The sequence below is a fragment of the Annulohypoxylon truncatum genome (genome assembly GCF_022578515.1).
Source record: "Annulohypoxylon truncatum strain CBS 140777 unplaced genomic scaffold F4807scaffold_18, whole genome shotgun sequence".
Taxonomy (NCBI): Eukaryota; Fungi; Ascomycota; class Sordariomycetes; order Xylariales; family Hypoxylaceae; genus Annulohypoxylon; species Annulohypoxylon truncatum.
In genome coordinates this window covers 561-25,468 of record NW_025953804.1, presented here as the reverse complement: position 1 = coordinate 25,468, position 24,908 = coordinate 561, and the positions used below count along the sequence as shown (strand labels likewise).

The window sequence follows — 24,908 nt, the reverse complement described above, 5'->3', positions numbered from 1 at the left end:
TCATCGCGCAGACAGCACATGGCAGTAGAGCCGACCTGTTAACCTCGATGTCTCGTGAGGTGAGCACAGCGTATCCTGTTCAACCGATAAAATTCTATGGCACCCCGCCCAATGATCAACTTATTTATACCCCACGTCTCAACACTGACTCTTTGAACAGCTGGCTGCTCTAGGCCGCCTCCACAGAGAACATGTGCTGAATCCAATTACGGCGTTGGCATTTTACACGTCGACTGATGGGGAGAAATATCTCTTGGCGGGAGAAGACACGGACATTAAGGTCTACCACGTCCAAACCTCTCGCTTTTGTGGGCAGCTGTCCGTATTCAGCGCCCAATCTATCCATGGCATCGCCGTACCACCGGCAGACATATCCGAGCCGTCTAGTTTAATTCTTGTCTGGGGTGGACATTCTGTCAAGATCTTACCTAGAGATGTCTTCGAGGACCTCATCGAGGGCGGGCAGCGTCTGACGAGAGACATTGCCGAGGCAAGAGCACCAGATTGGATTTTCGATGGAAGGGTTTCTCCCTTTGGAGATGACCGTATCCTTCTACTCACTGCTCATAATGAGGTTATCCCGGCTCACGTCGATCCTAGCCGGGGTAAACTCATATTTGACAAGATCCTATCCCCTTCGCGACCGATCCTATATTCCGGTAATTTCTTCTGGGTTTCCAAGGAAAGCGTACTCGTCGCCGCAGGAACGGTTTTCGGGGAGATACTAGTCTGGAAATGTTACCTCGGAGTGTCGGAGCAAAAACAGGATTGTGAGGTCCTTTTCGTATTCACGGGCCATGAAGGTTCCATCTTTGGGGTCCACATTTCACCAGAGATCCGGACTCAAGCGGGAGAAAACCTGAGACTGCTAGCTAGTTGTAGTGATGATCGGACCATTCGAGTATGGGACATCACTGAAAAACACGAGTCCCAAGATCCCAAAGGGAATGGGCATAATACCCATATCTCAGACGCACGAGAGACTGGATTTGGCAACAATGTGGAGGCATCAGCTCACGATAACTCTTCAGCAAGATGCCTAGCTACGGTCATGGGCCATGCGTCGAGGATATGGCAAGTTGGATTTCCACAGAACCAACTTTTATCGCGGACCTCTAACATCGTTGGGCTCTACTCATTTGGCGAGGATGCCACGGCCCAAAAATGGAACCTCTCCCTAGATTTACCACTATCTGAACTTGGCGTTTCTAGTTCCCCTATCAAGCCCGTTGCCAAGTTAACGCACCAGTCAACTTTCTCAAATCATAGTGGGAAGCATATTTGGTCTCATGCTATGACATCGGAAGATGATGATATCCTCATTGCGACTGGCGGCTCTGATGGGAAGATTGCTCTTATAGGGGTTGGATTAAAAGGCGGTTCGTCAAGTTTGACAGATGACAACCCAACAGTAGACAAGAAGAAAGCTATTGCGTGGTCCCTTACAGATGTGCTACAATCATCCCAAACAATCGGCGCAACTATAGACACTAAAACGGGGCCAAATGACATTTCAGATAATACTCCTTCGCCGTCGCGGAGTACCAAACCTAAAAACGCAAAGGAAGCTTTCAATCGATATACATTCATCTCCGATAAAAGGCTGCTTGCCGCAACTAATTCAGGTCGGATTTTTGTCGGTAGTTTTGGGAATGACCTAACATGGATAGAACTGGCTCTCCCTGGTGAAATTGGGCAGGTACTCTTCTCCCACGCTTTACATGGTACATCACCGGCATATCCGTTGGCTTTTATTGGTACAAGCAATGGCTACATATATTACTATAGTGAATCCGGGAACCGATCTCTTCAGTCACTGGCCAAAGTAGATGGAAAGGTAGCTGACATCTTTTGGCTATCCGATGCCAGCACATCTAATAAAAGCGAATTCCAAATTTTCGTTGCTATCCTACGCAGTACTAACGCAGTAATCATTCACGTTAACGCCGATACTCTGACCACAAGACAAATTAGCGTCATTTTAGAGCCAGGTTTCATGGTCACCGCCGCTGTCTTCATCCAGGGATATCTCGTTCTCGGGTCGAGAAAGGGTATTATTGCTGTCTTTAGCCAAGGCGAAGACGGTAACTATTCCGTTATACTTACGGTCGAGGTACATCGAGACGAGGCAATCACATCGCTGCTACCTCTTCACAGCCGGGAGGACCGGCCACGCAAATACATATTGAGCACGTGTCGTGACGGCAAGTACAGGATCCACGAAATCTCAACAAAGGCTGACCAATCCGCCGCCGTCCTGATTCATGAGGCCTTACCACCGTTCGTGTCCTCAGTCGAGGGGGCCTGGCTCGCCAATGGCAGTGACGGGACCAGGGACCTGATGCTCTGCGGTTTTCGGAGCAGCAACTTCGTGGTCTGGAACGAGAGCCGGCGTCACGAGGTCGCCACGGTGGATTGCGGGGGTTCTTCTAGAAGCTATGCTTGGGCGCCCATTCGATCCCAGCCCGACGGGTTTCGGTTCGTCTTCACGAAGGCGGGGCAGATGCACGTTTTCTCGCAGACGCATGCCCCCCATAGGACGCTAAAGCCAGGGGGCCACGGCCGAGAGGTCAAGGCGGTGAGCGCTTCGCCTGGGCGCTACGTCGCTACCGCGGCCGAGGATACCGTCGTACGGATTTGGGAATACGGTAACGGCGAAGGTGAGGGCGAAGGTGAGCATTCCGGGCTTAGGTGTGTCGCGGCGCTGGAAAGGCACGCGACGGGTATCCAGGCCTTGAAATGGGTTGGAAACGAATACCTCTTCAGCAGCGGCGGCAATGAGGAGTTCTTCGTCTGGAGGCTGAATACGCTGGAGAGCGACGATTTCGCCGGGCTCGCGGTCGTGTGCGAGGCTGTGTTTCCGGATAGATCGGAGATTGGTGACGCAAGGATTACGGATTTCGACGTTACCTGCGTCGGGGGTGATGGCGGTGGCGCAAAGGAATTTCGTATTTCGATGGCGCTATCGAACTCGACGTTGCAGACCTACACTTATGGTAAGGAAGTAGGATTCCGTCTGTTGAGTAGATGGACGTATACGGGAGCGTGCCTCACGCAAGTCCGACATCTGGGTAGCAGTCATATCTTGACCGCGGCAACGGATGGATATTTAGCTATCTATGCCAATACGAGTCAAGCAACAGATAAAGATGCAGATGGTTCCCCTTTACCCATCGTCGTGAAGCTTCACCAGAACACCATCAAAGCCCTTGACATACGCCAGGTAGCTTCCGACAACGCCGGTACCTCGCTCGAATTCCTTGTTGTCACGGGCGGCGACGATAACGCGCTGGGCGTTGTGCATATTTGCATTTCTCCGAGCTCTCCCCCTTCGCTTCCTGCTTCCCCCCCAGGAGGAGGCGCGGCGGAGGTCACAGTTAAAAGTAAATCCATCATCCGCTCCGCCCACGCCGCCGGTATTACGGGTGCTGCTATCGCGCACCTCGGCGGGGATAGCGCCGTCGTCGTTACGGGAAGCAATGATCAGCGTATTAGAGTCTGGCGGTTGGCCGGCTGGTGTGGGGATGAAAAGGAGAAGGAGAAGGAGAAGGAGAGGATCAGGGCGCAATTACTAGAGGATCGGTATAGTGCCGTGGCTGATGCTGGGGGCTTGGAAGTTTTTGAAAGGGGGAAGAAGGCGATTGTCGTAGGCGTTGGTTTTGAGGTCTGGGACTTGCATGCTTTGAGTGATGGGGTGATATGAAATCGGCTTTCCATCTAGAGAAATGAAGCGAGGTAAAGAAAAGGGGTTCGTTAAGGGGAAAGCTATCGCATATTTGAGCTTATGATATCGGAATCATATAGGTGTTCTAGATATTCTGTCTGCATCATCCCTTTCCTGGAGACATTGCGAAAATGTAATGTTCGCTCTACTTCCTTCCAAATAGCTTGGACGCTTTTACGGAATGCTGTTATTCAGTCTTATTCTCATTCTCTTCTCGCTCTTCGTTCCCCTATATAGCATCTATTGTAGAACACTTCTCATCACAATTTTAATCAAAGCAAGACAATTATTTCTCATGGTCAGATTCTGATTTAGATTACTAACTAGATACACACATACGTACGTGTAATGCGTGAGCGGGCGGGTTCCAAGGGATATATGGGATATATGTGTATATGCAAGTATATGTCAAAACATCACTTCATCATACTGCCGTCTTGTCTTTCGTCTCATCACCAACCCAATGCTGTGGACTCTGCTGCCGTAACTCTGTAACCGACCAACTACCCCGAGCCAAACCGAACTGAAAGAAAAAATCCAAACCCCCCCTATCCGAAAAGAACACCTACGTAACCCCCCGAGGCCGTGTTTTGGGGAACCGGTAAGAGCAGAAGCCGCTGCATTAGTTGTCAAAACAGAGCCAGAAAAAATAAAGATAAAAAACGTGAATCGGTGTAAATAAATCAGCCGCAAGCGCCGTTATGCCGAGTTCTCGTGTAAACAATATGCGTGTGTGTGTGTACGTGATCTCTTCTCAGATTGCTCCAGATCCGCCAATGAACTCCCCTGAATAGTGCGAAAATAAAACAAAATCTATGTATAATCTCTCCCGGGTCCGAACTTGCGTGCTACGTCGCTAGAGACGCAGATGATGACTGAATGATCTTGACGAAAAAAAAATATAAAAAAAATAAGAGAGAATAACTGAAAGGCGAAAACAACACCGAGCCCCCGGACCGTTCTTTTTGATGATCTGCCCTGCTTGCAAAGCTTACCACCTAACACCTGATGGGAGCCAAACGCCTTGCATGATAAAACGTGAAGTGCGAATTGCAAACGGATTATGCTTATAAAAGATGGACATGAAATCTTGGAACTCTGTGTGCTTAGAGTTCTCTTCTCGGAAATGATTTAGGAGGGTGTTTAATTTTGTAAATATTATTGTCTAGCCTGCTGCTGTAGCTTCGGCGTACGGAGTATGAATCGCAACAAGTTGCTCTATCCTTGGGATGAGCTCAGGCATGCGAAACGGTTTAGAGATAACATCGTCCTAAACAACTTGTTAATAATAATTCCTCTAAAATTTTGGACCGTAGTACTTACAACGCCCGCGGCTTTGGCATTCTCGATTTGTTCTGGCCGCGCGTACGCCGTAACGGCGATGATGGGAATGTGGCTGACGATCGTTCCGTTTCGTTCGAGTTCTCGAATTTTGCGAGCGCAAGTCATACCGTCCATCACAGGCATTTCAAGATCCATTAATATGACGGATATGTCATCCCCAGACTCTTCTTTTCCAGTCCAGTAGCGCGACCGCTGTAATACTTCCAAGGCTTCACCTCCATGGTTGGCTACTTTAGTGCTATTCCCAACATTGCGTAGCGACCTCTGGAGCACCTTCTGGTTCACGAGGTTATCTTCGACAATGAGTACATCGAACAACCGTCTACCATCATCCGAATATCGTGCCTTAGAGACAACTTTTTTGTTAGAATTGGTCAGCATATCGTAAGTAGCGAGTTTCGGTTGCCGTGTCTCGATGGTCGTCGAGGATCCGGGAGCGCGTGTAAGCGGAGGTGCAGCTGGTAGTGCGTGAGTTTCGGCCGATGGAGGATCGGTCTTTCTACTTTGGACGTAGAAGGAAAATGTACTGCCGATGCCCTTTTGTGAAGTAACCCCGATCTGTCCTCCTTGCAACTCGGTTAGGATTCGAGAGATGAATAGGCCTAAGCCTGATCCGCCATATTGGACATGAGTTCGAGGAGTAGCTTGAGAAAAGCGTTGGAAGAGAAGTTTCCTCTCATGTTCGTCCAAGCCTCTGCCTGTATCCCGAACAGAGAAATGGAGATTAATCTTTTCTCCATTACCCCATTCAGGATGATCAGTAAGGTCGTCCTTGTCGGCACGATCGCTTGGAAAGTAGTCAATGCCTAAGTCGGACATACTCAAGGCCGCACTGGAAGCGTCGAGTGTTACTACAATTGACCGGTTATGACGAGATTGGGTAAATTTAATAGCATTAGTCATCAGGTTGATCAGGACTTGCAAAAGTCGCGATGGATCAAGCTTAACCCAGTCGACGCCCATATCAAGATAGCGGTTTTTGACTTGGAACTTCATCTCGATACCGTTCGTATTTAACTCGCTCTCGAACATTTTCAGAACGCGCTGCACGACAGCTAATGGCTGGACATCGACGGGTGTCACAAGCAGAAGTTGCGAATCAAGCTTAGAAAGCGTGAGGATGTCGTCGACGATTCGTTTCTGGTGACTTGCACAGAGCGTAATGGTGCTCGCTGCTTCCAAACAACCCTCCATAGCAAGCCTCAGGTTTTCGCCTTGTTCACCGGCCTCTGCAGGTTTGAGATTCGACACGGTCCCGGCAATTTCGTCGGCGCATTGGAGGATCGCACTAAGTGGATTGCGCATCTCGTGGCTCGTGATGTCGATGAAATTCTCTTGCTGCCGCTTGAGCTCGACCGCTTCCTCCCGTCGCTGCATCTGAATCTGCTCGGCTAGCTTCTGTTGCGATATATTTGTGACGCATCCGAAAATTCCCTTGATACCACCGTACGCGTCTTTCTCCGGGTACGCACTCATTAGTACCCAAGTGTCAATAACGCTCTCCCCTTCATGACGTGAGCACTTGAATCTGAACTCATGCGTGATTGCAACCTTGTCCTTAAGTAGACATTGCCATATCGTTTCTAAAGCGGGTCGATCCTCTTCCTTGACACTTTCCATCCAACCATCTACGCCCTGCGACCTGTTGTGTCTTGATATATCCCACCACATATCATTGCAGTAGACAATGTTGCCTAAATGGTTAGCGATAAACATTCCAACGGGCGCAAATTCGGCCATTCTCGTAAATTTGAGTTCGCTTTCTTCAACCTCCTGCGTCCTTAAGTGTAGCTGCTTAGTCAGTTCCTGTCGATCCGCGGCGGCCATTTGAGCTGCCTTCTGACCACGCCGTATCTCTTCTTCGAACAAGACGACGGACGCCAGCGAGGTCGCAAGTTGTCGAGATAGGAGGTTTATGAAGAGTTGATAGTCATCATCATACGGACGTCTAGGGTTGACACCCATTACGATAAAGCCTACTACGCTCTCGCTGCCAGTGGTTGGATGAACAGGGAAGATAACAATTGATTTGCACGCGTCACCTGGGCCTCTCCAAGCCAATCCGTCCATAAGACCTTCAGGAAGTGTCCCATCTCCGGCGGACAAGATTACAGGTTGTCCAGAATTTGACATAGATTCCCGCATATAGGGAGCAAAACCTTCGTTGCTTGTCCTGAGGTTGAGGGATTCAACTAATAAGCGATGGCCCTGAGGTACCCCGAGAGAAGCTTCGAGCATTAGGAGAGGGGGATTTACCCAGCTTCCCGAGTGCATAGAGGATACATCGCTCTCAGACTCCTCGGTTACGGAGTAAACTAGGTTGAAGGGCACGTCATCTTCGTTGTAGTCGAGACCCAGATTGACTTGACTCCAAAAACTCTTAACATCACGGGCCAGAGCAGTCTTTTCTCCCACTTCACGCAGCGTCAGCATTCTCCTCTCGGCTATCTTTCGGCGAGTATTCTCGAAGGCTGGGTTGAATAGACCAACAACGGATCCATCGCCACCAACAAGCGGCACGATCGACCAAGAAAAGAACGTTTCCTCATCAAACCCGTGTCGTCTTATGATGAGGCGGTCGTCATTTTTCATCGTCGCCTGACCAGATTTCCAAGCGCTTTCGAGGATGGGTTGCAACTCAGGCCAAATCTCACCCCAAGCTTCCTTATAGCTTTGGCCCATGAGTCTGGGATGTTTTGCACCCGCCACGGCAACATATGCTTCGTTGTATATGGTAATAAATTCCGGTCCCCAATACAATGCCACAGGATTGGGACTACCCATGACAAGATTTGCCATCTGTCGGAGTTCTGCCGACCAGTCTTCAATGGGCCCAAGCGGTGTCGACGCCCAGTCTATCGAACGGGCGAACTGTATGTGTTCTGGGAGATCTTCAGTAATAGGTATCCGAGTCCAGTCAAAGGACGGTTGTGCTACAGACGGCGGGATAGCAGTAGCCTCCGGCGTCATTTCACCATCATAGTGTAGTGCCGAAGCAGTTCCTTCATCACTATTCGTATCCTGCTGAACTGAATCATCAGTCTCAATAGCATTCCCAAAATAATCCCGCTCTCGATCAGGTAATACTATATCAATAGGTGACTTAATTGGAGCATTTGGTGTCGGGTCACGAGCCCGAGATTCAACACTAGCCTCGCGATCCATTAAAGGATCAGGGGATGTCCGCGCAATCGAGGCAGCGCTGGTATTTGCACTAACAAATCGGTACCGATTCCTAATAGTCGAGCAAGTCCAATTATAACCGCCATAATGGAATGAGGGTAGGAAAACATCGATCCCGTCCGGACTGAGGCCCCCTGTTTTTACCCATGCTTTGAAGGTGAAAAAGTCATCCCGCGCTTCCACGCTGTCCCGAAAATCTCCAGAAAGCAAATGGCGGATAGGATCCGAAACTTGAAGAGCTGGGTTTACGTAGAGAAGATTCAGAGGACCAGGGGTGCTGTTGATCGGAGACAGGCCGTCGACGATAAAAGTTGGCCTATCGTCGCGCTCTAACAATTCGAGAACACCAATGCCTTGCAGCCCTTGCAACCCCGGGATAGAGGCTGCCGACTCGGGACTCCGCGCGCGATTTCCTGCTTCGATAGAAGACCAGCTACCCGGTGTACTAGACGACCTCGCCGGACTCGCAGGGTTTACCGTACCCCGGGCGAGCTTCAAGGTGGTCACCTCCGTTCCATCCCGTGCACTCTTAAACATGGTTGCCGCCTCGGATCCGGAAAAATTTGGGGGTCTAATAATCAGAGGTCTTTGCTTATGCGAAAAGAATAACGGGGACGTAAGACCGTCGGGAGGCTTCGGAGGGAACGCCGGCCTGGCGAAGGGGCTGAGGTCGATCTTACGGGGCGGCGTGAGCCGAGCGCGAGGCCGCTTCAGCGCACGTCGGCAAGGCGGACGCTCGTCAAGCTCGTTATCCGACGACCGCTTCCCTTTACCATGCGTCGACGCGGTGCGGTGCAACGGTTGCACTGCGGCGTTATTGGCCCAATTTGCCCTATTTATCCACGGTCTCGTACTTGACTCGTTCGGCGAGGGCACCTTCGGGTCCCCAACGATCGATTGATGATGAGGAGAGGCGGCGGGGGTTAAACCATACTGTCCAAGTTCAGTCGAATACTCCTCCAGAATACGATTTACAGGACCACCGGCGGTGTCATTAGCGAGCGTATAATGGTGTTGCCGCACCGCTCGTGCGAAAGGCCGCGAGGCACAGGAAGCGGCGAACGACGTTGGATCGGAGCTGGCGGTGTTGTCTTCAAGGGCAGATGTCGGATGGTTGCCCAGAATGGTTGGGTGATTAGGCTTGTCTGGATTACTTTGGAGAGTCATGAAGGAGTATTTCCGTTTGGAGAATGGGGTTTCCGGCGCCAATATCAAAGTTCCTTACTCGAGAATAACCCCGAATTACCTACTAACAACGAATGGGGGGTGGAGTAGCGTTGGGCCGTGGCCATTGATGGCGCTGGCCCGAAGATGAGGACGAGAAGGGTGGCGAGACGAGTACGGGATGTGGATACGAATAATCCAGCAGGAGGACCTCATACAACATCGAGGATCCTCCGAGCCTTTTCTTCTTCTTTTTTTTGCAAGGCCAGGCGCTCCAGACCGAAAGACTAAAGGTCTGAGAAGCTCTAAGGCCAAATACGAACAGTTCCCGATCCGAGCTCCTATTTCCCTCTACCTGACAAAAGCGCTAAAACGTTTCTCCTCCGCAAAGCTAGTTTGCGACCAAGAACGATTAAGAGGTAGAAAAGGGATAGAGACAAGATATACAGAGAGTAAAGACAAGAGGCGAAGAGGCGGTAGATAGAAGAACAGCGCTTCAGCAAGTATAAGCCCAGTCCGCTACAGAAATGTCCTAAAATGCGGTAGGACTAGTGCGTGGTTTGGGTAGTTGGCCGCCTGAGAAAAGAGCCTACGCAATGCAGATGCACCGATACTTGATAGAAGACTAATCTATCGACAGGGTTGGATAGGGAGCTAGGGATGAGTGGGTGGAAAGTCCTGGAGCGTAGTCTGAGTGGGATGATATTATTTGCTTAGGTAAGAGAGAAAGAGGACAATTATTCGTGTTGAGCCGAAGCTAAGGAGTATCGGTACAAGCCCTGAGTAATGAGTAGTATAGTAGCGGGAGTCAGTGAGATGGTGGCCGATGTATGAGCGTGTGAATGTATTAGGAGGGTAGCAGTTCTAAGGGAGGTCCTTTTACTCTGCAAGGCCTTTGCAAGGTTTGAAGTAAAACATTCATTCGCGTGGTAGAAGTACCGTCGAATCCAGATCCGAGAGAAATTGGGGATTGCATGGGTCTAATTGATTTACACGTTCCAGACCTCTCAGTAGACTCCTGCTACTCCAGCAGTTCGGGTATCGATTTGGGGAAAGTATCACTGGCGATCTCCATACAATAACAGGGGGGCTGGAGCTTGTTGATCACTTAAACCTAACTAGGCTATACAACTGAGAATTCCGTGCAGCAGCACTGCCCGTCGACTCGTGGCAGGCAGCCGTAACACATCTGTACCATCTGTACCATCTGTACCGCCGCTGTATTATTTCGTACATCTGTTCAATCTATTTGCTTCAGGACAAGATCATCTAAGAGCAAGGCATACACGAGGCGCATTGTTTAACTATCATACGTTTTTATTGATGGAAACTTTCTTTAAACAGGTTATGTACCTGTATACACCTATACACAACACGGAAAGAGAGGAAGGAATAACGATCGTACTATGTAAAGTTCGACTACGGATAATAAGTTTGTAATACAGACATGGATCCCCTACTATGTATGTACATAATCAGGGGAGGCTAAGGAGAGCTAACTTTTAGTCGGTATAACTTATCCATCTACTAACCTAGCACTATCCCAGTACCGGGGGAGTCACCCTATAATCTCACGCCCACGAGCAATTCGCACTCGACGTAGTATAACGTAACCGAACCGAGGCTAGAACTTCTAGGCGCCTCAACTCTTACATGATGTGTTACACGAGATATTCTACTACTCGGGAGCACAACTTTGGGTAATCAGACTATTAAACAGCTTATATGTAGGTGAGTCCCCAAAGGTAACACAGACACACGTAAGACAGCAGTATAAAAACTGATAAATGAGCATCTGGTATCCATTCAAGGTGAGCAAACCAAATGACAACACATTTCCCCCACATAAATCTTGATACCGAAGAGCTACGTGTACGGGAAGGGCATTATTAGTCAACCTGGTTTACGGGAAAGCGGTTTTAGATTCAAACCCAGGACAACCAGAACTAACACCCAAGTAAGCAGGATTCTCGATTCCCGCAACGGACTAAAGACCACCAAATCGATGCTGGGCCCTCACTAAGTCTCCTCACTAAACTATGCTGGGTTAGAAAACCAGTCGCTATGACAATGCTCTTCATGATAATCCGCGGCTACTACCGGAATTCGTTATTACCATACTATTCCCGGGCTCATGACCTAGCCTTGTTGCTATCTTGGAGCCGGAATTTACTTTCGTGGAAGTTTTGGAAGCTATTTCGAAATTAGCTGGGTAAGGCCCGCCAGGTCCGCTCACCTTATCGCAGATCCAGACCGAAGCTGTAACAAAGCTCGCGGTGCTAGCCTCATGCAGTACAAGGATTAAATCCAAACATGTTCATGTTGCGATTTACATAGTCTATTCTTTTCCATTTTCATAAGTGTCATGTGTCCGGCTTGAGATATCATCATCCCTTTTTGCTTTAGTATATCTGGATTCGTATGCTCTTTCCCTTAGTCCCCTTAAGGTACCTATATATCCCGTGTATCTCTATATGGAGGGGACGTGTATCTAAATACGGAATAACTAAGTACTCCACATGTAACTATCCGTACCTACGTCCACCCACTCTCCTGACTTAAGTGCATATCTAGCCCCATAGGTTTGCTTACATGAACAGCCTTAATAGTAACGTGATTGATTCGAATAACCAATCCTTTTTTTTTTCTCCTCCTTTCCAAACCACACGATCCGACAAAAGAGCGTGTGGATTTTATCAAATCTCAGGTTTCCCACCACGTGCACGTGCCCCAGCCGTTCCCCATGACAGCATGGTTGATCTCTTGTGCTTTTCTAAGATCGACTTGCATCAGCATGCCGGGGGCATTGGAACACTGGAACACTAATATGCTTCTATTGATTCAGATCGTCAATCCTTTTCGATATCTCCACGGGGGCTGCGGGCTCTAATGTGGGAAGCAAAAGATCCTGCTCATACGCACTATGTCCTGATAATTATGAATGGAAACTAATCCAACTCGCCCGTGCGAGTAAATGGTACAACTGATGCATTGGCGGGTCGCCTGGATCTGCGAGTCTAGAACAGTCTGAATCACAGAAAAAGACGCGAGTCCGGCCGACTCGGTTGGTGCGTTTTTGTGTACTCGTTACTCATGTCACGGGCTCGGATTCTCATTCTACACCTCCGAGCTTATGGCTGACCGACAAGAGATCGTCGATCTTTGACTAGGCCGGCTTATTGTCGGGGAGGCTTTTTGTTGGCTTGTCATTAGGAGCCTTCATATAAGATACCAGGCTGGTATATACATCCACCATCCGAGCCATCAAACTCAGCCAGCCATCTCTGTGGGGGTTCTCTTCGGACAATACATAGTAGAGATCTTACCCGAGCAGCCCCGAGGCACGCTGTCCTGGAACAACATTCGTTTTGGATTTTATTTCGGCTTTTTTCCATCTAATACTGCGACTTTTTTCTCATTCCTTTTCTACCGTGAATCGCCTTTATTAGTCTTTATTCAAGCCTAAATTTGACAAATATGACAAGTGTGTAGAAATATACCTGGGGATGCTGGTTCCATTTTCTCAATTCGAAATGTTTGGCCTATTAGCGCACAAGAAGTCATATTCTCTATTCGAAGTTTTCTAGATGCACTAATAAGAATGCGTATTGCGCCTTCAAGTGTAAGAAAATATGGCATACGCGTCCACTACAAAAGCACAAAAAACTGGCATATGCAAGCGGGCTAAGAAACCCCGAAGCTGGCAGCCGGATGGCCTGACTAGAAAAGCAAGGTACCAGTCTTGTCTCGATTCATTTGCGAATTTTATTACGAGACCGCAAAGGCAACTCTGCTAAAAGACGATGTCTTCATGTCCTCTCCTTCTGTTTTCGTTGATGTTTGTTGAGGCTCTGCTGTTTGCCGAGCAGCAGATATCGCCTAAGAATAGCTTCTTTCAACCAGAGAATGAATTTATGTCTCACATCTAGATGCGAGAGCCCGTCGCAATTATTCGTATGAGCCAAGGCGCAGCCGAAGCGTTACTGCAGCATAGTAAGGCTTCCTCATAAATATAGATGGTCGTCCACTGCAGAGTATCATGAACGCACATCATCGGCGTCGTGCTCGATAAAGATAGATGTTTGTGAGTTGGGGGCCGCAACAGAATTGGCAAGACATTCAAGACTTCGACCCCTATCCTGGGTCATGGAGGGGGCGGTAGGCTCATCAAAATGGAACGGGATCTGCCACCAAGATCCGGAAGGGATATCTGGGGGCACACACCAATGGGAATCCCGGTTGTTGTGTGCAGATTCCGACCAGCGTCTCGCGCAGCCATTGGCTCGTCTCGTTCGAGGTTGGTCACCTCGTTGGCCAATCTCGTAGCGGCATACTCTTCTCGCCCAGAGGCGAGCCGGGGCGTAGCGCCCACTGCCGTACCACAAGCCGGCGCTTACAGCTGCTCAGAGCCGCTGTCGCACGCTCTCATTGGCCTTTATTGGCCATACACACCATATCACAATGCACCCTTGTGATTGACCTGCAGCCACCCTCCCGGCACCACCTGGGTCGTTGGCGCCCGTTTCCATTAAAAATGACCGACCGACCGCCAACTCCTCTTGACTTCAATCTCCTTCGCGAGTTTCGATGTAAATGCTTCAAACCCTTCCCAGCCGAGATCTAGGTCCAAATTCGTACGACGAAAATCGCCATCGTAGGCGTTCCGATGTGAAGTACTAGTCGGTTTGCTGGCTCACAGCGACGTGATACCAGCCAGCTCTGAGAAAACCGCGCATTTAGCCGACTTCTGCGAACTAGGCGTCTTGACCGGTCTCCAAGAAGCTAAACGCCCTCAGCTCTGCATTCCAGAGATCCTTCGGTGGCGCGGGCTGTTTCATCATGGCCTATAAGCTTTTGCGACGGAATTGGAGGTCGACGAGGGCCATGTATTTTACGATGATAGCGGAGTTGTTAGGGACCGTAGGCGTGTTGGTCATGTTCGGAATTTCGCAACCGGATCTATACCGAACCAAGTTATGGCGGGCCGGCAGCGAACTTGGATTCAACTCGAGCCCTAACGTTATCCTATGGGCGTACGCCAATTACCAGCCTCAACCGAAGCTACCCTTCGTGTGGTCGCAGACGTACGTGATGACAAGGCTCTGTTCTATCCTTCGGAGCAGGACACTAATAGTGCATGTAGATTGACCAACTTCAATGTCGCCATATCTGTTCTCAGTCTATTCCTCCTTCTTACCAAGCTCATCGCATTTATTATGCATGTCTGGTTCCCGATCATCGCATTGATCATCAACATCTCACTTATAGCATTATACTCGACGAGTTTAGCTGGCCAGGCAGGTCCAGACTACCTCGACCCGGAACATCCAAGCCGTATTGCTTGGTATATCGCTAAACCATGCACCGTAGCTGCAAACCAGAGCGTACAAGGCTCATGCCGCTTGGCTAAAGGCGGTTTTGCCGCAGCATGTATCATGCTGTAAGCTTAATCCAACGCATTTTGTTACTTTCAGAGGTAGTATTTGCTAACTGTTACGACAGTGGTATCTACGCTATCAACTTAGGCCTAAATATCTGGGCTCTATTGCCAAATGAGGACGACAGGAAGGAGGTTGTTGACGACGATGACGAGAGTACGTCTTCGCCAGCCGCTTTGAAAAGGGGAAGCGAATGGGAGATGCACGGTGTTCCTCAGACACCTAGGACGGGAACCGTACCGTACACGCCACGAACTATGGCTTTCAACACGCTCGAGAGGAAATTACCTCTACGAAATCAATACTAATGAGGAATCGTATTCTGTCCCTGGGAATAGGAGTGCTCTAGTGGACGCGGGATAACCCCACCGCGCTTGGAATGAATGGTGGGCTTATCATCTTGCTCTGGAAGCGGATATTATCGGGATGCTATAAGCACGAAGTCCACGAATATTTGGATATAGGAGTTTTCTGAAAAACTCCTCTGAAAGGCGCGCTAATAGGAAGACGTGATTTGGATAGGATACTGCAAAGTAAAGGGGTTAGAAGCACGAAAGCATACATCATTCGAGGCAGATATGATACCATGTGACGGAAGGAGGAACATGCCCCTATTTCAGCACAATGTACACTACAAGATCTTGAGGTCTTTTTCTCGTCGATGTAAAGGGTTTAAATACATATTCTAAATTCAACGATCATCGTCATTTCGCTGCTATTCCCATGCTATTCTAGTGATGGTCCCCAGTTGCAGTGCAGCGCCCTGCAGCTTTGCCTACGGATGTTACATTCCCGATGGGAAGTGATGCTGTCAAGCGAGCATGGGGGAAAATATGCAGGTCGACGTATGGAGCGTCATCGGGACGTACTATGTCATGTTTCTTGATGAGACAACGTTGTATCTGGATCACGGGTATAGCGTCTCCTCGGCCAAATAGGGCTAGGGTTTTGTGTCGGCTACGAGGCTTAAAAGCAGCAGATACTTCAATGTCCATATTGTCGCTAGGTATATGCGATGCTTGCGGTTTATTAGATTGAGTATATATCACTTCATAGATATCCACAAGGGTGACTATCACCAGCTATTTTAGTGTACATACACCGATCTACTTCGACACCGTCCCGAAATCCAAAACCACAACCTCCGAATCCGGGACCCCAACCTCGACCGAACCATTCACCACCTGCGCCGTCTCCCCCGTCGTCACATTCTCCAACCTCACGGGCTTCCCGCGCTCCAGCTCGTAGTTATAGCTCCAGCCATCCCACGTGATCCCCGTTATCGCGTCGCTGCCATTAGCATGCAACCTCCTGATCGTAGCTTCCGCAGCAGAGCCGAGCCCCGTGAACTGGTAAGTCCGGACGGGCCGCGGCTCCTGGTTCAAGCCCGGACCCGTGCCGTTAAGCGTGTAATTGTATTCCCTGAGATTCAGCACCAGCAGCCTTGCCACTGTGCCATTCTCGTACGCCGCGTACGCGACATCAGTCTCCTGATCCACCCCATCACCCCCAAGCTCAATCTGCGCAACCCCCGTTCCCGTCCCCGTCACCTTCCCTACCTCCTCCCCGAACTCCCCGGCCCCCAAACCCGATCCTAAGAACGCAGCCGCAGCCACGTCCCCGTAATACGGCGCCTTGGTCCCGACGGTCGTCTTGTTCGTCCCGACGGGCTGCCACGCGGCGTACCGATAGTCGGTGCCCATATGGAAGTGCACCCTCCCGATGCCGGCGGCCGCGCAGTAGACGGCGAAGTCGACGGCCCACAGGGCGGCGCCGAACGCGTTGGAGAGGCCCGGACGCCCTTCGTTGTACAGCGAGTTGGTCTCGCCGAGGATGTACGGGATGCCTGGGTTGATGGCGGCGTTTTCGGTGATGTGCTGGCCGACGCTGAGGGCGGTGCGGGTGTGGTTTAGGAGTGTGCCTTGTAGCGTGACGCCGAGGCTTGTGGCACCGTCTATGTAGCTGTTTGTAAGTGTTAGTGAGTTGTAGGAGAGGGTGTAGAGATGTAGTTGGCAGGTAGGTAAGTAGGTAAGGGGGTTGGGAGCGTACTTGTGAGAGGAGAAGAGCTTGATGTCCTTATCGACGTCGACACCATCGGCCCAAGTGCGGACCGCGCTTAAGTGGTTGGCAGTCCCGGCAAATGAGGGCGCGAGGAACTCGTACTGGTCCTCGCTGAGCTCGGGACAGCTTTCTTTGAAAACGCTCTTGATAGCTCGCGTTCCGTTCAGCCATTCTGCCACATACTGCGATTCGTTCCAGTTGGACGGCCTAACTGCTCCGGCGAAGAGATCCGGTTCGTTTCCGTATTCCCATAGATACAACTTGTCACCGTTCAAGACTTTGCAGACTACGGCCGCGGTGTCTAGAAGCGTCTCCCATGTCCTGTTGTCATGGTTGCCGCCCATGTTGAAACCGTGAGAGAACTTGACGTCAGGCCAAGTGTTGTAAGACTCGAAGAAGGCAGGCCCGATTTCAATTTTCGTTGGATAGTCGACGGAGCTCGAAAGGTTGTAAGTGCCATTGAGAGCGATTTTCAGCTCAGAGTTCCATATGGCATAGTCCTGAGTATTACCTCCGACTCGTATATACGGCTTAACCCCCGCGAGGGCGCCAAGGTTGTCTAATAAGTTATTCGAGAAGTCATTGGGTTTAGAATTGTTGCCTGAATGATATGTTAAATATGTCTAGTGAGACATCCTTCTTAGGAGTTGAGCTTCCTACCGGCGAAGTCTGGAAATGACGAAAGTTCTATGGAATAGCTTATGAAGCCATTCAGAGGCTGGGTGATGTTTACAGAGCTTGCTATGCTGCCAATAGCAGATACCACAGGCTTCGCCATGACTAAGCTGGTCTGTGCTAGCAATATGCTGAGTCTGTTCATACTGTTGACTTTCGTGGGTATGTCCCGTAACTAGGTTCTCTAGTTGAATATGAAGAGCTGGTTCATGAATAAGATGGTTGTGAGCTTCTAGAGAATCCTATAGAGATATCTTTCCGGTGAGTATTCAAGTAGCCGAATCACCTTGAGGTCGTTCTCATGCCTAGTTCCACGATTGCCAGAAACGGATTTTTCTTTTGTTATTTCTAATAAAATAATGTAGAACTAGAAGTGGGCTTCCTGCATGTACGCTCGAACCTCGACATAGAGGATAGATCGGTGGAATAAAAGAATTTACCCATGGTCGAGGCACAGTACAGCTCTCTCTTGTTTGCTAAGAGACTGGTGGAATATTTTCAGCCCGTCCCATTCGTCATCGGCACATGTTTACTCTGTAAGCTTCTTTATTTGGATACGACAGCTTGAATTGGAGTTCATCTCCAGGATGGCGCCATGTAATAGATGCGGGGAATTTTCTATAGCTGAATACATGGTTGCATCCGAAGTCCTGGGTTACCATGAGTGAACTGGAAACTGTAACTCGCTTTTCCCAGAGACTTTGACTTGATGAGGTCAGCCCATATTGCCCTGATGACATATATTTGGCTACCTTCATAAGTGACGCAAGGAATTATATGAGCTAACCCTTGCGTGTAATCGAAGTGTAATCCGTTAACCAAAAGAGAACAAACTTTAAATAGCGTTAGTTGTAAGTAAAACCGTGGAAACAATTATACCTCATGGTGGTAGAGAATTGTTGCATGCGGCAGTACACGGAGTTATAGCAGGTAGTATCGAAATGCCTGTCGGAGTGGATGGGTTGTAGTCTCATATTGAGTCCCTTTGGATACTAATGTGGCATTTCACCCCAAGTCTGAGATGTTTAATTGCAAGACAAAATCAAGCCTCAAAATATTAGCGACTTGTATGTCCCAACTCCGAAATTCGCAAATAGATGAACTGATCCTATGAAAAGAATTTAAGAGAAAAAGTCTCAGACAGCTAAGACAGCTTAAGGGTATAAAAAGACTCGGGATGGACCTGCTTCTTTAGGAAAGCTATCTCTAGGTACCTGGCCGCTGAAGCTAAGCTTCTTGCCGTTGTGGCTATAGGTACCCCGTAGCTGGCCGTAGATACCCCACAGTGAGCTTGTCTTAAGCCTAGTGCCCCTCCAGAAAGACCGATGTCGTCAGTCTTATCAATCCGACGTCACCTAATCGTATCCCTATCTAAAACTATCCAAATCAATTGTCGTAGATGTCAACGACAAATTGGGTCCTGAGCTTTCTCTGACAAGTTGGCTGGGTTTTCTTGATGCTTCTCCACTGGATTGTATTCTACTAGCTTGAGTTTTAAGCAATTGATACCCTTTTCCCTCCGATCCCTCCGTGTCTTTCAAAATGAGTCTCTTAAGGAACTTACCAAGAAGTGTAACATCTTCGTCGAGGCTTGTCGTAAGATCGCACTTCCAAAGGACGACTCTCCCACTCGTTATGTCGCGGTCAGCATCCAGTAGGGCACCAAAGGTAAGCTGCAATGTGTATACTGTATATACCATACTAACTTTACGCCTATCGCTATAGCTCAACGACCCCTCCCTCTTCAAGACTGATGTCTGCTACGTAAACGGAGAATGGGTGAAAGCCGCGTCGGGTAAGACTTTTAGTGTCTACGACCCTGCCACTGGCGAACTTGTAGGCACTTCCCCCGAGTTCACCGGAAAGGACACCGAAAATGCCATCGCCGCAGCCGCCGCGGCATTTCCCAGCTTCAAGACGAAAACCGGTCGAGAGAGGGCCAAGTTGCTACGCAAATGGTACGATCTTATGGTAGAGAATGCGGAAGACCTCGCCAAACTAATTACGTGGGAGAATGGAAAGCCGCTCGCGGACGCGAAAGGAGAGGTCAACTATGCTGCTAGTTTCTTCGAGTGGTTTAGTGAAGAGGCTCCAAGGATATATGGTGATTCCATCCCAGCTACGGTACCAGCAAATAGAGTTGTAACTATTAAGCAGCCCGTCGGCGTTTGCGGTTTGATTACACCGTGGAATTTCCCAGCTGCGATGGTTACAAGGAAACTTGGCCCCGCGCTGGCAGCTGGCTGCACAATTGTCGTAAAGACACCGGGGGAGACGCCGTTCACGGCTCTGGCCTTAGCCGAGTTGGCACACCGCGCTGGAATTCCCAAGGGTGTTGTCAACTTTGTGACGACCCTAGAAAATACTCCCGAGGTTGGAAAGACGCTGGCGACTCACCCTACTGTACGAAAGATTTCGTTTACTGGATCAACAGGTGTGGGCAGGCTTCTCATGAACCAAGCATCCCCAACCCTGAAGATCTTGTCTATGGAACTCGGTGGTAATGCGCCATTCATTGTATTTGATGATGCCGATGTCGATGCGGCAGTTGCAGGGGCCATCGCCTCTAAATTCCGTTCGTCTGGACAGACCTGCGTGTGCGCAAACAGGATATATGTGCAAAAGGGTATCTACGACGAGTTTGCCAAGAAATTCGCCGAGAAGGTGAAGAGCTTCAAGGTTGGTAACGGATTTGAAGAGGGCATCACCCACGGACCTCTAATCCACGACCGGGCCGTCTCAAAAGTGGAAGCTCACATCAAGGATGCCGTTTCGAAGGGAGGTAAGGTTGTGATTGGTGGACAAAAGTTGCCAGACCTAGGTGCCAACTTCCATCAACCTACCGTCATAACGGGCATGACGAAAGACATGGCTATTGCGGGCGAGGAGACCTTTGGCCCTGTTGCCGCTCTATTCCCGTTCGCATCAGAAAAGGAAGTTGTGGACCTAGCAAACGCCGCCGAGGTCGGTCTAGCAGGATATTTCTTCTCAAGAGACCTGGAACGTATTACAAGGGTAGCCGAGGCTCTAGAAGTAGGAATGGTGGGTGTTAACACCGGTTTGATTTCCGACACTGCTTCGCCATTTGGTGGTGTTAAGCAATCTGGATTCGGAAGAGAAGGATCTAAATATGGCATTGACGAATACTTGAACATCAAGACGATAACATGGGGAGGTATGGACAAGCCGTTGCAAAGTTAAATGGCTTCCTACGATGTCATCTGTAAATAAGGCGTTAATGAATAGAGAAAGGGAATTGGACTACTTTCTATAATTAAATTAATTTACATATGATGCTCGGCTCTTACTGTGCTTACCTTGTCAAATAGGAGAAAGTATATTACATAATATCGCTTAATGCCACATTACCCATCCCCACACTCGCTTAAACGCATACGTAAAACTCACCACTCCGCCAAAGCTTCGGAGAATATCGATTCGCTATCAAAATCTCGAAAATTTCCAGAGCCTCAATCAAACTCCCAACGAATCTGAGCCCACGATGATCCGGCACCCGCTTCAATCGGTTGCCGGCCGCGCGAGGCCAGACCTGAATCGGGTCGCAGACGGCATCGCGGCCTCGCTGCGGCAATTCTCCATCTCTGCGCGGCGGTGCGCGGCAGATCAGAACGGAAACGACGGCATCAACGACGATCCCCGCCAGCTCACCGGCCGCCAGCGCGCCGCCGCCGCGGTCCAAGAGCTCATCGCGACGGCCGAGGCCGCCGTGGACGAAACCCGGAACCGCGGACCGCGGCAGTTCAGCAGCGCCCCCAATCACCTCCAATCCGACAAACCGCCGGCTTTTTCGAGAGCCCAGGGACAGACACAAGGGCAAGCGCAAGCACAAGCACAAGGACCGGCTATTATTACCACGCCGCAAGGCTTCAAGGGCGTCCAGCGCGTCGTCTTTGGCGGCAATGGCGGCGACGTGCCCGTGAGGTCTTCTAACGGCCCGAATATCATCCGAGGCGGGTTCCGCGGCCGCGGAGGCGGCTCATTTGCTCGCGGAGGAGCGCAAGGCGGCGGCGGCGGCGGCTTCGGCGGCAATACGACAGGCAGAGACGACCGGCCCAGTCGCCGCGGGCGCAGACGGCGGCGAGGCGACGACAGAGAGGGCAGGAGCGGACGCAGAAGGGATGGCAAGGAGGAGGAGCAAGAGGAGGAGGAGACGGGCCTAGATTCGTTCCCGAAGATAAAGGCGTACCTAGAGATGCGGGAGACGGGCGAGACGATGACGTACAACCCGTCGCTCTCGCTCGAGTCGCTCGCGGGCTGGGGCCCCGGGCTCGCGACGTCGGCGACGCCGTTCGCGCACAGCGAGGCCGTGATCCGGCAGTGCAGGGTCCTCGGCGGCGGCTACGCCTACGACCCCGCGCACCTCGTCGACCCGAACGTGCTGCGCAAGGCGTACGCCGAGGGCCCCGGCGTCTTCATCGCGCCGTCGGAGGAGGCGCGGCAGTGGATGGGCTCGGTCTTCACGTACAAGTACTACTGGCGAGGCGAGAAGGTCCGGATAGCGAGGTTCCTCAAGAGGGCCCCCGAGGTCGGGACGGCGGTGCTCGAGGACGTGCTGCTGGGCAAGTACGAGGGGCCCAAGTACGTCGATGCTACGAATACGCTTGGTGTTTTGACGAGCTACGTCAAGAGGGATAGTACGTGGAACGTGGCTGCTGAGAGGTCTCTCGAAGCGAAGGTTGCCGGTTTGATTGCTCCGCCTGCTAAGCAGGGTGGTGCGAAGGAGGCTAGGGCTTGATGGCTTGGAGGTTAGACATGTCTACACTTCTAAAAACTCTGCTCTGCGAGGATGGAAATACGTGGAGTTCGAAAAGCCGGCTCTAGATTATAGCTCTAGCTACGTCTCCTCTCCGTATCATCACGAGAGGGGATGTCTGTAAAAACACACGGTCTAGTGTACATCTAAATTATACACAGATATACGAACCTTCATCGATTCCATGGTATCGAACCCCCTTTTGATTGATTGATTGATTGATTGATTGCCCCTAATGCCTAATGCCGATACCTTTTTACGGACACCAGCTTCCCAGAATACGTAGCAAATCTTGTAGACCCCTAGCTATTTTCACTTCACTTGGATGATGACTCGACAGACTTAAGCGTCTCCTTCTCAACGCCGTCGATCTTCGTCATCTGGGCCTTAATCACCTTATCGAGCTCCTTATCAGCCGACCTCTTGAGATCGGGCCCTATGACCTTGTCGCGGAGCCAGGACGTGTGCTGCTTGTCGCGCTTGTGGCGTATGCTGCGCAGGCGGTCGCGCCACTCGGTGAACATGGCCTTGACGCGGCGGAGCACCTCGTCCTTGGTCTCGGGCTCGATCTTGAGCAGCAGCTCGAGCTCGTTGTCGGGCACGCGCTGCGGCTGCTGGTTGAAGTCCTCGCTGGCCTGCACCGCGCTCATGATCGGCTTCACGTACGCCTCCTCGTGCGCCAGGATCGAGATCGTCCGCCCCCCGCGCGGCACGATCTGCGCTACCTCCTTCAGCGGGTACGTCGTGCTGTCCTTGCGGTCCGGCTGCACCCGCAGCGCGCCCACGACGTCCGGGTTGAAGCGCCCTCCCGACCGCAGCTTCTTCAGCACGCCTTCGAAGTGCTCGTTCGTTCCCTTGATCCGCGACTCTACGTCCGCGAAGTCGAGCGGCTCCTCGGGGTTCGCGGACGGGTGTCGGCCCGGGGTGTCTGCTGCGCCGGCGCCGGCGGACGAGGAGCCGTTGGAGTCCTTGCCGTTGTCGCGGACTTTCTTACACCGTTGCGCCGTGGTGTGGAAGGCGCGCGGGCTGAGGAATGCCGGGGACGGGCTCGGTGCGGCGAATTGGTTCAGGCATTGCTGCGGCGGAAAAAAATTCTGGCCGGCCGCTGTGAAGCGCGGTCGAAGAATTACATCCTGACTGTTTTTGGCGAGCGTTAGTCGACGGTATTCTCTACTCTCTGGTCAATTGGGTCAATTGGGAAGACGGACACTCTCGTGAGCTCGGGACGAGCGATTCTTTGCCGTAGAAGTGATCTAGCAGCCGTATTTCGCATGTTTCTTTTTTATTTTTATATTTTTTTATGATAGATTCATGCCGCAACAATTTGTGAGCTAATTTTTTAGGTTAGCCTCAATCGCCAATTCAGTTTACAGGTTCTACTACGTAGTACGGTGTTTCCCCGCCCCTGGACCAGGGTAAATTCCAATCGCACGCCTGCAGTTTCCAATCTCGGGACTTATCGATAATCAAGTTCCTTCCGCTTGGGAAGCACCTTCCCAAGCTTCCCTGCTGCAATATGTATTCAGTCCAGTGCGCCGGCATCACGAAGGGAAAGAATGAGTTGATGACCGGGCGAAGGAAGGTAGTTCATTTTGACTGGGCCTCGAATTGTTCCCATAGAAGATATCCTATTTGAGTGAAGTTGATATATCGTATGGGGAATTCTTAGACACGTTAAAGTTGATTTTCGTTTCTTTTTCATTTTAATACGCCGTACTAGGCCCTAACAATACCTGGTCACATACATTGTCCATTTTCTTCATGGCTTTACGATAACTACCTAGATATGTTAGCGCATCGAAGCTGAGATCCCCAAAACAAAGGATAGAAGTCATCCAGACCTTGAGACATCCAGGGTGTTTGTGTCGAATAGCTAGCGCAGACTCTAGCGCAAGCAGGCCTTAGACTTGGCGCCGCCTTTTCGGCATAGGTCCTGATTAGCTACAGCAAACTATCAGACTGTGCTGCCAAAAGTTTGGTACATAAGCGCATGCTTTTACGAAATTTTCAACCCGGTCCCCCACCTTGGGGGATTATGTCAGAGGGTCCAGTCAGCAATAGACTGGATCCTTTAGGGGTCGACTGGTGTAGTGGTTATCACGTCTGTCTTACATTCACACCTTGACGGTGTATTGTGAGGACACAGAAGGTCGCAGGTTCGATCCCTGCGTCGATCAACACTAGGAAAGAATTACGTGGTTCTTTCCGTTTCTTTTTTGTTGATTTTTTTTTTTTATATCGGGGCAATAATATGGATGGAATAAACAGGATAAATACGTAGGTAATATGAATAGCGATTTACGCGAATAGGTAGCGATCTAGAATAATCTAGGATAGTCGACTATCCGAGGCAATCCGATTCTTTTTAATATTAGATGAATACGGTAATGATTATGCTTCAATTTGTTGCGTAAACGTAGATCACAAGGTGTAGCTAGCTTTAAAATCTGGTGCTTAAAAATTTGATAAGACGTGATCGGTGTATATTTTATGGAGGTAGTGGACTAGAAATTATAGGATGCATCTTCCTCATGGCAATGCTCGA

At 50.2% G+C, this 24,908-nt stretch overlaps 7 protein-coding genes and 1 non-coding gene across 8 annotated transcripts; 5 read left to right on the top strand and 3 right to left on the bottom strand.

Annotated features, from left to right (window-relative positions):
• Window positions 1-47: 47 nt before the first annotated feature.
• F4807DRAFT_460818 (WD40 repeat-like protein) lies at window positions 48-3,703 on the top strand (the record flags this gene model as incomplete). The annotated part of the gene is made up of 2 exons (XM_048001584.1): window positions 48-59; window positions 161-3,703. 2 exons carry the CDS (start codon window positions 48-50, stop codon window positions 3,701-3,703), a joined length of 3,555 nt encoding a protein of 1,184 aa, XP_047853645.1.
• A 1,186-nt stretch (window positions 3,704-4,889) lies between these two features.
• Window positions 4,890-9,418, bottom strand: F4807DRAFT_460817 (uncharacterized protein; the record flags this gene model as incomplete). Its single annotated transcript, XM_048001583.1, has 2 exons — window positions 4,890-4,994; window positions 5,048-9,418. 2 exons carry the CDS (start codon window positions 9,416-9,418, stop codon window positions 4,890-4,892), a joined length of 4,476 nt encoding a protein of 1,491 aa, XP_047853644.1.
• A 4,654-nt stretch (window positions 9,419-14,072) lies between these two features.
• F4807DRAFT_97815 (uncharacterized protein) lies at window positions 14,073-15,405 on the top strand. Its single transcript, XM_048003734.1, has 3 exons — window positions 14,073-14,499; window positions 14,559-14,855; window positions 14,918-15,405. The coding sequence occupies exons 1-3, from the start codon at window positions 14,255-14,257 to the stop codon at window positions 15,159-15,161; spliced, it is 786 nt and encodes a 261-aa protein (XP_047853643.1). The 5' UTR covers window positions 14,073-14,254; the 3' UTR covers window positions 15,162-15,405.
• A 554-nt stretch (window positions 15,406-15,959) lies between these two features.
• On the bottom strand, window positions 15,960-17,692 carry F4807DRAFT_460815 (glycoside hydrolase family 79 protein; the record flags this gene model as incomplete). Its single annotated transcript, XM_048001582.1, has 3 exons — window positions 15,960-16,815; window positions 16,903-17,515; window positions 17,575-17,692. 3 exons carry the CDS (start codon window positions 17,690-17,692, stop codon window positions 15,960-15,962), a joined length of 1,587 nt encoding a protein of 528 aa, XP_047853642.1.
• Window positions 17,693-18,872: 1,180 nt separating this feature from the next.
• Window positions 18,873-20,896, top strand: F4807DRAFT_427275 (Aldehyde/histidinol dehydrogenase). Its single transcript, XM_047998142.1, has 2 exons — window positions 18,873-19,257; window positions 19,315-20,896. Exons 1-2 carry the CDS (start codon window positions 19,132-19,134, stop codon window positions 20,788-20,790), a joined length of 1,602 nt encoding a protein of 533 aa, XP_047853641.1. The 5' UTR covers window positions 18,873-19,131; the 3' UTR covers window positions 20,791-20,896.
• A 6-nt stretch (window positions 20,897-20,902) lies between these two features.
• Window positions 20,903-22,573, top strand: F4807DRAFT_97779 (uncharacterized protein). The gene has a single exon (XM_048003733.1). It carries the CDS (start codon window positions 21,092-21,094, stop codon window positions 22,343-22,345), a length of 1,254 nt encoding a protein of 417 aa, XP_047853640.1. The 5' UTR covers window positions 20,903-21,091; the 3' UTR covers window positions 22,346-22,573.
• A 107-nt stretch (window positions 22,574-22,680) lies between these two features.
• F4807DRAFT_460812 (ribosome recycling factor) lies at window positions 22,681-23,636 on the bottom strand (the record flags this gene model as incomplete). Its single annotated transcript, XM_048001581.1, has 2 exons — window positions 22,681-23,500; window positions 23,572-23,636. The coding sequence occupies 2 exons, from the start codon at window positions 23,634-23,636 to the stop codon at window positions 22,681-22,683; spliced, it is 885 nt and encodes a 294-aa protein (XP_047853639.1).
• Window positions 23,637-24,439: 803 nt separating this feature from the next.
• On the top strand, window positions 24,440-24,540 carry F4807DRAFT_t86. Its single transcript has one exon. It is a non-coding gene; the product is annotated as a tRNA-Val (tRNA).
• Window positions 24,541-24,908: the final 368 nt, after the last annotated feature.

Coding starts and splice junctions, on each gene's coding strand:
- F4807DRAFT_97815 (XM_048003734.1), top strand. CDS start 14,255: ATGGCCTATAAGCTTTTGCGACGGAATTGGAGGTCGACGAGGGCCATG. Junction 14,500..14,558: donor CCCTTCGTGTGGTCGCAGAC/GTACGTGATGAC, acceptor TAGTGCATGTAG/ATTGACCAACTTCAATGTCG. Junction 14,856..14,917: donor GCCGCAGCATGTATCATGCT/GTAAGCTTAATC, acceptor CTGTTACGACAG/TGGTATCTACGCTATCAACT.
- F4807DRAFT_427275 (XM_047998142.1), top strand. CDS start 19,132: ATGAGTCTCTTAAGGAACTTACCAAGAAGTGTAACATCTTCGTCGAGG. Junction 19,258..19,314: donor CATCCAGTAGGGCACCAAAG/GTAAGCTGCAAT, acceptor CTATCGCTATAG/CTCAACGACCCCTCCCTCTT.
- F4807DRAFT_97779 (XM_048003733.1), top strand. CDS start 21,092: ATGATCCGGCACCCGCTTCAATCGGTTGCCGGCCGCGCGAGGCCAGAC.